Raw genomic sequence first — 12,100 nt, 5'->3', positions numbered from 1 at the left:
CCTCTCCCTGTTACCTACTCAGGACACAAAACCACGAAAACACAGTGCCTTGGTAAGGAGGGTCTCTGTTCACAGCTGCCTGCAAACAGCTTGTTTCATTTTACCCTGATTAAGAACAGGCAGGCCCTAATTTCTTGGCAAGTTGTGTTCCACGAGTTATCTGAACTTGGCTTGCCTAGGCCTTTGGCAGGCACCTCTTTCAGAAACAGAGCAATGTGAGCCAAGTGGCCCATGCCTCCCCTGTGTCAGTGAGCAAGCACCATCTGGGAGTGGGTGTTCCATGCACCTTGAGCAAGGCTGGACACACCAGGCCACACCCTCCCCAACAGACCCCTTTCTGTAGGGAACAACTGGGCTCAGAGAGGGGCGGCAGTGTGCCAAAGGCTCTGAGCCCAGGCAGGCCTGTCTGCAAAGCCCCCACCCTCATAGCTTGAGGTCCTGCTAGTTGGGTGCTGGGATCTGGGTGAATATTCTCCTATTGGAATGGAAATCCACAACTCCCTCTGTGCCTGTGGAACTTAGGCACTCACCTCCCCCAGAAAACACAAAACCACCATTGAATCTGACAGACAACTGTCCTGTTACAGACCAGAAAGATGTGGATTAGATATTCCAGTGGGTGAGTAGGAAGGTGGGTGGAAGTGGGGGTGGTGGCGAGTGGGAAAGTCAGGGTGGTAATTGGGGGTAGTGGAGGAGTAGGGGTGGGAGTGGAAAAAGGGGATGCAAGAGGACAATGCCAGGCTTATGTTGACAGCGGTTGAAACAAGGGTAGGGGGGAGGGTGTCTGGGGGCTCATCACAGGAGTCTTCTCTGCTTATGTAGAAGTTTGGAAAATTCCGTCATAAAATGTCAGAAAAGGTATAAAAGAACACAGTCCCGTGCCCAAGGGAATAAGTTGGAAACGCCCTCTCTGCATACTTACCCGTAAGCTCAAGCTCTGGCCGGACACCCTGGGAACCTGTTGAAGCAAGCCATAGATGTTAGGGCAGCAGCAGAGGGCAGGGGAGGGAGGGTGCTGAATCCCCCAGGGTCCTGAGTTCCCCAAAGCCATGCAGCACTCCAGGGGGCAGGAGCAGCAACTCTCCCCTCCCATGGCTCCCTGTGTGAGGCAGAGACAGACAGATGAGAGGCCCCTAGGGCCATCTTACCATTCTCCATCCTTAAGTGTTCGTATGCTCCCTGAACCCCAACTCCCTCACTTGCCTCTCTCATCTTGCACTGTTTGTATCTGTGTACGCTGCCCAAAGTCCTCAGAAATAAGGCAGCAAGAAATAAATAAGAGGAATCCACTTCAAAGCAAACTTTGGGTTACGTATGTCACTAAATGCTCTGTCACTTTAGAAAGGAACATGTTAAAATCTTTCGTGCAAGGGCTTTGGGTGGATGCACCAGCCTCCTAAGCACCTGACTTGGCCTGGACCTTCCAGAACTTTCCTTTTTGAGGAAGATGATTTTTAAAGTGCAAGTGCACAGGTTCTCTGTTTTTTTTTAAGATTCTTCATTCCCTGGACTCAGAACACCCTTCCAGGCTCACCAGATCAGCAATGCAGGCTATGCCCTAAGAAAATTGTTTCTGGGGATATCTGGAATGCTAACAAACCTGAGGCTGGAAACTTAACAGCAGCACATAGGAGCAGGACAGGAAAGGATGTCCAGCTCCAAGCCACCTCTGTAATCAAGGTGTGGTGGTTACGTTTGTGTGTCAACTTGGCTGGGTCTAGTTGAGTGGCTGAGCAGCTGGTGGTAGTTATTCCCCATGATGAGCCTGACAATCAACTCCATGGTGGGATCTACCACAAGCAGCTGAGTAGCTGCTTTAGGGATGTGGTCTGCTTCCCGTATATAAGAAACAACTTTGGCAATGGTCTCTAGCTTATGGCATGCTTGAACCCTGCATGTAGCCATGTTGTTCAGTAGCCTGCCATGCTCTGTCGACCTTGGGACTTTCAATGGACTTGAATGAATGGCCTGTCATATAGTTTGGGACTGTGCCTTTTTACTTGTCAACCTTGGGCTTGTCAGTCTCAGCAGCCGGCAGTTATCTGAGTGAAGAAAAGCCTCCAGCTTCAGTGGGCTGGGACTGGGAGGTAGAGCTGAAGCCCAAGGTTGAGGGGCCTTCACCCAACTCCTACACCCTGGCACTTTGAACTCGGACTTAAAGCCTCCAAAACTGTAAGAATAAGTTCCTGATTGTTAAGGCCATCCCATTTGTGGTATTTCTGTTAGAGCAGTACTAGGTAACCAGAACACAAGGGGTGACTGAGTTTCATTTAAACAGTGTTTCCTTTGTCCTGAGGAGTCCCTGGGTGCTGCAGATGGTCAGCTGATAACTGAAGGACTGGCAGTTCCGAGTCCACCTAGCAGCATCTCAGAAGAAAGGCCTGGCAATCTACTTCTGAAAAAAACAGCCACTGAAAATGCTATGGACACAGTTCTACTCTGATACATATGGGGTCACCATGAGTACAGGTCAACTTGATGGCCGTTAGTTTAGTCTTCTTGGTCTATTTTATACTGATAGCTTAACATGGGTAGCATAAATGATTAAGCAGTCAGCTGGTAACTGAAAAGCTGGCAATTCAAATCCACCCAGAGTTGCCTTGGAAGAAAATCCTGGTGATCTATTTCTGAAAAACCAGCCACTGAAAACTCTATAGAGCACAATTCTACTCTGACACTTATGGGTCATCATGAGTCAGCGTTGACTCACTGGGAACTGTTTTTTGTTTTCTCTTTTCCCCCACCCTCCTAAGAGTATCTGGGAAGAGCCCTGACCTCATCATTCAGATCCTTGAGGATGCCTTCTGACCTAGGAAGACTACCCTATGCCCCCTGATGTGTAAGCTGGGCATGGCCAGCCCTGTAGGCTTCTTGAGCCAGGGCTGATGTTGATCAACGGCACCAACACTGTAGTCTGTGCCCTGGGATGCTTCTACTGCACATTCTGTTACTGGATTTTCTATGGTTAACATACATACTTTCTAGATCTATCTTGGAGGTTGGCCAGAATTACAGATGGACAGCCATGCCAATGATTTAAGGTAGGCTGAGTCAGCTTTTTCAGAAGCGAACTCTGTTGTGACCTTGAAATCTCAAACTCATCACTCCCACTCAGAATCCAGAAGACTGGACTAATTGTGCTGCGTTTGGGTGTGAGTGCATTGGCAACGTAGGGCCTCAGACGTATGAGCTTCAAATCCACTTTCTTGGAGTGTTTAAGTTGCTAACCCTAATGAATGTGACTGTTGTTAAAAGTAAATCTCAAATGAAAGTAGCATCTTTCAGAGTTAGGAACATTAAAAGCAAAATGCCCACACCAACAAAATAAGTAGAGTCTCTACACCACTGGTCTTGTCTGATACCTGTGTAGCTTCCACGGGAACATCTGTTTCTACAAAACCAGCCAGTAGCTATAGCTGCAATAATGGCCAGGATTCCAAAGGTGATAAAAATGGCTATATTATTTTTCTCCTCAGGCCTGCCTGGATTATCTGTGATCTTTTCTTTGGTTCTAGAGGAAGTTTCTACAAGAAAGAGAAAAACAACCCAAGATTAAATTGCAAGGAGGAAACAGTCTTTTTTCATCCTTAAGAAGATAGTACTATAGGGAAGAACTTATTCCAAAGAACTGGGCTGACATGATTCTGTGATTTGTACAATGCACTCTGACTAAGAGAAGGGCCATCTCTAACAGTGGAGCAGCCTCCCCTCCTGGGGCCTCCTCCTCCCCTTCTTACATCTGTCACCTCTAATTCCTGGAGATGGTTTTACCAGCCCTTTCCTCAGGTCTACACTGAGCAGCTTGGCTAGAAACACAGCTTCCTCTGTCTTTTGTTTTTAGCTGAGGTGAAATCCATAGAACATAGAATCAGCTATTTTAATACACTTCAGTGGCATTTAGTACCTTCACAATGTTGTAAAACTACCACCTGTATCTAATTCCAAAACATTTCCAAAAGAAAACCCTATACCCATTAGCAGGGGTTCGACCTTGGATGCCCCTCAGAACCCTCTGAGAGCTCTTTAAAACGGTTCTGATCAGGGGTCTGCCCAGAGGTTCTGATTAGATGGGTCCAAGGCAAGGCCTGGGCCTGGGGGCGTCTACAAGCTGCCCAGGTGACCCCAGTGTGCAGCCTGAGAGAACTGCTGCTCTGGATGAGCCTTCCAGGTTCACCCTCCAATGCGGGCTTGAACGCAGCGTTCAAAGGCAGGCTTTCTGGGGCAGTTCTTTCCTAGTCATGTACATGGGCTCAGAGACCATGAGCTTTGGGTTAGAGGAATTCAGGACTCCTGGTTTTGGAAAGGAGGGTTTTCTTTTCTTGCAGAGATTCCTAGCAGTCAAGGGCACCGTCACACAGGGCCCCATGCTATCTTGAAATTCTTAATAATTGGTGAACATGGGTCCCTGCATTTTCTTTCTGCACTGGACCCTGCTGGCAGCAGACCATCCTCAAAAAAAGTTCTTGCCTCCTCCTTCCACCCCTCATCTTAGCACGTGTATCACACACACATAGATTGGGAGGGCCGTGGCCTACAGCCTTGCATGGGGAGGACCTGGGCCAGCAACTTGGGGGCTTTGGCTTCTTAAGGGCACATGTCTAATGGCAAAGGGCTTGAGTGAGGCTTCAATCCCAACACTGCCACTACTTAGTCCTGTGGCTTCTCAAAGTTTACATAATCTTGTAAAGCCTCAGTCCCTCATCTGTACAATGGGCTTAACAAAACTAACTTCATGAGGTTACAGGGGAGATTAAGTGTATTGAGTAGCTAGGAGACCCTGGGTGGTGCAAACAGTGAACAAGTGGAGCTGCTGACTATAAAGTTGGCAGTTCAAGTCTGCCCAGAGGTGCCTTGGAAGAAAGGCCTGGCGATCAGTTTCCAAAAACCCTCTGGATCACTGTTCTACTCTGACACACAGGGGGTACCAGGGGTCAGAGTTGACTCAATGGCCACTGATTGACTGCAGTGATGGGCTCAGGTACAGTAAGGATTGTGAAGCTGGCACAGTACCGAGCAGTGTTTCATTCTGTTGTACATAAGGTCACTATGAGACGGGGCCAACTTGATGGCACCTAACAACAACAGCCCCATGTACGCCTTCAGAAAGAGTAGTACTTTTCATATCGTGTCTTTGCTTGGCCCTTCCTTTCTCTCCCTCACAGCCATCTTCCTGATGCTGTGCCAGGTCACCTTGCAGGGACTGTGCCTCTGCCTGAGATCCCACCCAAACTCCCACTGGCCCACTACCTTTGTCTGGGGTCAAGTGCAAACCTGAAGCCTCATCAATCTGGTTGCCGACAGTGAGGTTTTGGTGCAGAAGCACGTTCTCTATGCAGCACTGGACATTCACATTTGGGGCCCACTGCACCCTCAGGATGCTGACCACATCATACAAGCCACGCTCATTCACGGACACTGTGTTGTTCTGCAGTGCCTTGTCCAGAAGGCTGTTGTCTGTGCGGTTGATCCAGTACACATTGGGTCTCGGGTAGCCATTTGTGGATATGCACGTGAAAGTGAGCTCCTCATCCTGGGAGGGGCCACTGGGGCTGCTAACAACAGGCATGCTATAGTTGGCTGCAGGGGAAAGAAAGAGAGGTAAGAGATGGCAGCATTTGAGAGTCATAAAATAGAAGGTACATCATTCCCAGGGCCTGGGCATGAAGGGGCGGCCCGCAGTACCCATGAACTTGATAGGAAGTGAGGCCAGGGCCATGTCTGAGAAGCGCAGACCCTGCTATGACCAAGTCACCCTCCACTCACCCTTTAATGGGGGAGCTAATGAGCACAGGTAGCCTATACCATCATCCACAGCCTCGGCTCCATGGAGGTCTGCTTCTCCAGGCCTCTCTAAAATTTAGTCCTTCTCACTGATGCTATGGAGAGCTTGTGGTCCATCTGAAATGGGCATGACCCGTCTCCCCAAAAAGTTGTGCCCTTAGCTTTTTAGTGGATTTCAATTTTGCCCTAAATTCTAAACTCATTCAGTGTTTCACAGCAGTCCCTCCCAATTTCATAAAAAATATAGTTTGAGTTGAGCTAGAGAGTTCAAGGGAAAGACAAAGTGATCAGGAGCTCTTTTGTAAAATCAGGGAACCTCAGCTTATGTGAATGTTTCTTATGGTGGAATGATTTTTTTTCAACCAATTCAGCTTCACATGTGGTTAAGCAAAAAAAAAAAAAAAAAACTAAACTCAATGCCACTGAATTGATTCTAACTCATAGTAATCCTCTTTGGGTTTCTGAGGCAGTAAATCTTTACTGAAGTAGATTGCCCAGTCTTCCTTCCACAGAAGGCTGGTGGGTTTGAACTGCCAACTTTCTGGTTAGCAGTCAAATGCCTTAGGCACTATGCCACCAGAGCTCCTTACGTGGTTAAGCAGAAGCCTGTTATTCGAGATTAGGATTCTCTTTACAGGAACCAAACAGATGAACAAGCCAGGAAGATTCATTTAATTAATACAATTATTAATTGATAATTAGGACAAGAGTTTTTAGATGGTAAGTAATTCATAAAGTTGAATTAATTATTAGTAATTTTTCTAGGATGTAAAGGGGAAAAAAAAAAAAACGCAGTTGCCATCAAGTCTACTTTGAATCACAGAGACTCCATATTGCATCACCGTAAAACCAGGCTCCAAGGGTTTTCAATGGTAATTTTTCACAAGTAGATCACTAGGCCTTTCTTCCAAGGTGCTTCTGGGTGAATCTGAACCACTAACCTTCCAGTAAGCAGCTCAGCGCATTCACTGTTTGCACCACTCAGGGATTCCCCAGGATGCAGGTCTGGGATTAAATCAGTTCTCTAGGTTTCAAGGGTCTTACCTGCCACGTGCAGTGTGACCACAATATGCAAAACCTCTTTAAATTCCAGGGACTTCCTGAACACAAAGCAGTGAAATGTCTGCTCATCTTGGGGGGTGATGTTATGTAAATGCAGAGAGAAGTCGCCCCTCTTCATGCTGTCTAGTGACATCTGGGCCCGATGCTGGTAATGATTATCTTTGTGGCCCGGGGAGCTATTCCCAGGGAGGTAGTAGGTCACTACGGTCTCTGGCATACTGGTTTGCCAATAAACATAAGAGTCATTTAAATCAAAACTACTTCCTTCAGGGTAAATACAGCTGAGTTCGACGCTGCTACCCACGATTCCTTGAACTTCTTTCTTTTGAATATCTGCAACAATTAAGAAAGGACAAAGTTAGTTTTCCATGTCAGGGTCTGAGGCTGTGAAGTTATTACACTAGGCAGGCTTCTTGGTTGAGAGCCTCAAATACCAAGTCTGACTCATGTAAGCAGAAAAGGAATTTTTCAATAAAGTCTACTTCACCGCCACCAGTTGCTGTCAAGTAGACTCTGGCTCATGGCAATCCCGTGTATGTCAAAGTAGAACTGGGCTCCAAGGGTTTTCAGTGACTGATATCTTAGATCACAAGATCTTTTTTCTCAGGCACCTCTAGGTGGATTTGAACCTTCAACTGTTCAGTTAGCAGCCACGTGTTTAACCATTTGCTCCACCTGGGAGCTCCGGTGGCCTAGTGCCTAAGGCACTTGACTGCTAACCAGAAGGCTGGCAGTTCAAACCCACCAGCCACTCCTCCAAAGGAAGGTTGGGTAATCTACTTCCATAGTGATACTGCCTCGGAAACCCAAGGAGGGGTTGCTATGAGTCGGGTTGACTCCAGGGCACATAACAACAACAACAATAGGAACTCCATGATATACTTACGAGTACAAAAATACTTTAAAAGTTCAGACATTTAACTGTAAATGAATTCACTGTGTTGTCTAATATCAATTTCCTGGTTTTGATAATGCTCTATATAGTATGTAAGAGGCTACCATTGGGACAAGCTGGGCGATGGGTACATGGGACCTCTCTACAACTTTTGCAACTTCTTGGTGTCTAGAATTCAGTCAAAATAAAAAGCTTTCAAAAATCCAGACATTTACTGCCTTGAGTATTATGCTCTTTCAGGAGCCATCTATATGGGATATATTGACAACAGCAGCTTGAAAGATTAAATAGGAACCTTAGGGGGCACAGAGTTTATATTAATGGGGGAGGAACAACTCAGAAAAGGAGGGTGAGAATGGTTGTATATCTCAAAGAATGTAATCAATATCACTGAAATATACATGTAGAAGCCTGAATTGGTGTACGTTTTTATTACGTACATTCTTAACAACTACAACAACAACAAAAAAATGAATTGGCAAGGCCTAGGGGAATAGGGGCGGCTCTGCTGTGGTGATACATCCCTGCTCCCAGCTCTTAGAGAAACTGAGTGACCTTCAGGACTATACAGAATTGATTGGGCGAAGAGTGAAAAGACAGAAGCACTGGAGGACTGAAGTTCCTCGCCTATATGGTAAGGACAGGAACTGAAACCCACAGGAGGAACTGCATCCCAGTTCTGCCAAATATAACATGAAACAAGAACTATGCAGTTGAGAAAAGGGGCCCCCTTGTGGCTTTCAATTTTGCCCTTCACTACAAGTGGCGCCATGGAAGAAAGGCCTGGCAAGCTGCTTCCCCACAGATCAAAGCTCTACCCTGTAACACATGGGGTTGCCATGAGCTGGAATTGGCTCAAGGGCAACAGCTTTGGGTTATTTTTTTTTTTGTTTGGAGCAAGGGCTGTGCCAAGGAAACTCTAATGTCTGCATCACTCCATCCTTCCTCACTATCAGCAGCTGAAGGTTTAGACATTCATCTTCCCAAAGTAATGTACCCTAGGAGCACTTACCAGCTAGCAGGCCACTGAGCAGCAGCAAGAGCAGCCCAGGACTAAAAAAGAAAACCAAAAACAGAAAGGAGATAAACACAGTGCCAACAGGTGAGTTACCTGCTTCTCGTGAGCAGGAGAACAGTTATATCATCATAGCAATGTGAACACATCTACTGTGAGCCAGGCCCCGGTTTGCGAGATGACTGAGAATTCAGACACAGGAGCCAGGACCACCCACTTTCGTCCCTGTACAGCAAACCCTGAGGGGCTGGATGCCCTGGCAATGGGTCACTACTGCATTAACAAAATCACCCACAAAGTCTGCATCTTTCCACCAAACTTCTATCTTTTCTAACCAAGACAATTTTGGGAGTGTGAGAGCCACCATCAAGGTCAGGGCCTTTGACCCCTGGTGGCCTGGTCAAGGAAACAGTTGTAATCAGGATAGCAGGAGTCACGTATAGCAGCAGCCTCATTTAAACTTTGAGAGACAGCAAGCATCTAAAATGCCCAACAGCAAGGTCAGGTGAACTACAGGACAACACTGTGAGGGAATGTGATTGTTATGAAACTGAATCTGGTAGTTCCTCTGTTTCAGGTCCTCCAGCAACTCACCCCTCTAGTCCCCTGTCTCTGGGAGCCAGACCAACCTCTATAGTCTAAAGCTGCAGGTGCCCTTCCATGACTTCTGTTTCTCTCCCAACTGAAGGCCCCTGGGCAATCTCTAAAGGCTCCCTGGCCAGTCTGTGCTGACAAGTCCCACCTGTCAGGCCTCCTCATAGCATTTCGAGTTTCCTGGGGAATGGGGTGATGGAGTGGTGGTGCATGCTATGGACTCTTGTCCCCTCCCTGGGTGCAGCTGCCACCAAGCTCTCAGGACCCCTCCTTGTACCCTCACCACACTCTGCTCTCAGGCCAGCTTCTGCCTTCTAACACCACCCACCTGACCACTCATGCTCCTAACCCCTGGCTGCATTCCTTGTCACTCTACATCCCAGTCCTAGCCTGGTTCTCCTGGAGTCAGAGGAGGAAACACCTGCTCCAGGTGTGGGTGGTTGGTGACTGTAACAGTTCAAGGACTTTGACTTTTCTTCCTCTCTTAGGGAATGATCTTAAAATAAATGCATTTCTAACCGGGGAGGGTGGGCACTGCGATCCAAGTGTGGGACACTCCAGCTATGGGCAGAACACCTGAGCACAAAGTGTCTCAACTATTCCCAAGGGGGCAAAGCTGCCAATCCAAGGAGGCTACAACCCAAGGAGGACACCGTGGCCTGAAGGGAGTTTTCGGCAAAAAGCTAGTCAGTAAAGCTGTCACCCCCTCCCTTAGAATGGCAAGAGGTGAATAGGAGGCTGGCTGTGGGACGTCCCACCTTCTCCAGCTTGGAACTACTCATGGGGTTGGGGATCACGGGATCACGGGTATGTGTGTGTGGGGGAAGGGGCGCGTCACCAAATGGTGGGCACTCACTAACCTGGGGGATCTCTATAGAACGACCGACCTCAGAACAGCGCGGCCACATCATTCAGAAGTCTTTCTTAGGGGAAAGCTCCACCACCGCCGGGTGGGGAAGGGAAGCCGGGTCTGTGAATGTGCCCAGCCAGGAAGGTGCCGGGGCGCTGAAGCTTCCCTTCTTCCAGCATTCGCTCCTTCCCTTCGCAGGCACCCCGTCCCCCAAGCACATCCACACACTGTCCCGGGTCGTTAGTGCGTCTGGCGGGGTGCTGGGCCCTCCCTCTGCACCACCGGCCGGCAGGTAACTGTGCCTGCCCAGCCCGGCCGCTCCAAACACCGCGCCTGTCCTTCCGCGCCGCCAGATGAGCTAGGAAATCCGCTTCCGAGCTCCGGGAGCTGAGGGACACGTGGGGCCGCAAGTCGCGGCCAGACATCGGGGCGTCTTCAGCCTCACCTCTGGCTGGGACACCCCGCTCGCGGTGACTGTGCCTCTACTCCTCCCCAGAGCGCGTCCGCCCGCAGGCTTACCTTCTCAGCCGCATGGTGGGGCGGCCCCGCGGGCGCGGAGACCCCGGGCCGCCGGAGACTTCGGGCCGTGGGACACCTCTGACCCCCGGGGATCTCCGACTGCTGGGAATCTCCGGCCGCAGAGACCTCTGCCTTCCGAAACCGTCGGGGAGCAGAGGTCTTGGAGACTTCGGGCTGTGGAGATCTCGGGTCGGGAGAAACCTCTAACTGCTGTGACTTGCACTTGAACAGCCTTAAGCTGTTCCGCAGCCGCCCCTCCCGGGCCCCGCCCCCAGCCGGCACCGCCTCCGCCCGCCCCAGACCGTGACCAACCCAGGTGGTAGCTGCGCTTGTGGAGGGACCGCCTGGTGCTGCAGTAGGGGCGGCGGGAGACACGGTGCTGCCTCTCAGTACGTTGCGCAGCCTAGCCAGCCTGCTTGCCGCCCCTCTTCCCAGCCTTCCTAACCTGGGGACGAGTCGCCAGTCCAAGGCTCCAGGTGGGGGTGAGGCCGGTGCCAGGCCCTCTCCCTCCCTCTACTCTTCCCTTTCTTCCTCCCCACCACTTCCCTACCCTAACTCCTTCCTCCCCTGTCTCTTGGTTAAGAGTTCAGAGGTACCTCTGGGTGTAGTAAACCCTCTGCAATGGCTTACACACGAATAAACGAGAGTAAGGAAAGAAAGGAAGTCAGGCAGGCACTGTGCTCCAGTCCAGTCCTGGGGTACCCCCACCTATCTTTGCTATCTGATCCTTTATAGGGTGTTGCAGGCCATCTGGCACAGCAAATGAGCATATTAAAGACTCTGAGAGGCCCACAGGAAATCTGTGGCCTGGAGGAAACCTGTTAAGTTCCTCCAGGCTTAGTAGACTCGACACTCTTTTCTGACCCCATGTTCTCAGATACCCGGTCTGGGAAGGGCTGTGCTGAGAGGCCCAGGTATGTGAAAGGCTGCCAGCTGGCTCGCAGCCTGTCCTGGAGTCCTGTCTGGGGTGGGAGGAGGCCCAGCTGAGTCAGTACCTCCTGCCTTACTAGGTGAAGGAGGTGGACTGCTAGGGACCATGGTATCCTTCCTGTGGAGAGGCCACCCCCTGGCAGGGCCAGGGTGGGGTTGATGTAGAGAACCTGCCCAGCCCTCCTCCCAGGCTCCCAGGTCTTGGCATTCTTATTCCACTGGGCAGGCAGCCTTCTACCCAGGCTGATGTGATGCAGAGGCCATTCTAGAGGGCTGTTCTGTATGTTTCTATAATGCTTTCAAATTCCATAAGATGTAAGTCACGATTAATGCTTTTAAGTCATGCATCAACAAATGAAGGTCCCAAAAGCTTTACTCCAACTACGACGTTAAGGATGACTCTACTTTGAGGAGACGGCTCTCCTCTAGTCATATTTTGAGTATCTTCTAACCT

General features: G+C 49.5%; 1 protein-coding gene across 1 annotated transcript; it reads right to left on the bottom strand.

Annotated features, from left to right (window-relative positions):
* Positions 1–839: 839 nt before the first annotated feature.
* ICOSLG (inducible T cell costimulator ligand) lies at positions 840–10,730 on the bottom strand. Its single transcript, XM_042781835.1, has 6 exons — positions 10,717–10,730; positions 8,751–8,791; positions 6,826–7,176; positions 5,289–5,577; positions 3,363–3,529; positions 840–958 (listed from the first exon to the last, which is right to left on the bottom strand). The coding sequence occupies exons 1-6, from the start codon at positions 10,728–10,730 to the stop codon at positions 840–842; spliced, it is 981 nt and encodes a 326-aa protein (XP_042637769.1).
* Between the last annotated feature and the right edge of the window lie 1,370 nt (positions 10,731–12,100).

The sequence above is a fragment of the Orycteropus afer genome, unplaced genomic scaffold (assembly GCF_000298275.1).
Source record: "Orycteropus afer afer isolate SDZICR_OR568_19922 unplaced genomic scaffold, OryAfe1.0 scaffold00179, whole genome shotgun sequence".
Lineage (NCBI taxonomy): Eukaryota > Metazoa > Chordata > Mammalia > Tubulidentata > Orycteropodidae > Orycteropus > Orycteropus afer.
Note: the sequence above shows the minus strand (reverse complement) of the source record. Positions and strands in the feature narration are given on the sequence as shown.

Bases quoted from the DNA above. Each gene is read 5' to 3' on its own strand.
- ICOSLG (XM_042781835.1), bottom strand. The intron at 7,177-8,750 runs GTAAGTGCTCCT...TAATTGTTGCAG, and splicing joins GCTCAGTGGCCTGCTAGCTG to ATATTCAAAAGAAAGAAGTT. The intron at 5,578-6,825 runs GTAAGACCCTTG...TTTCCCCTGCAG, and splicing joins GGTCACACTGCACGTGGCAG to CCAACTATAGCATGCCTGTT.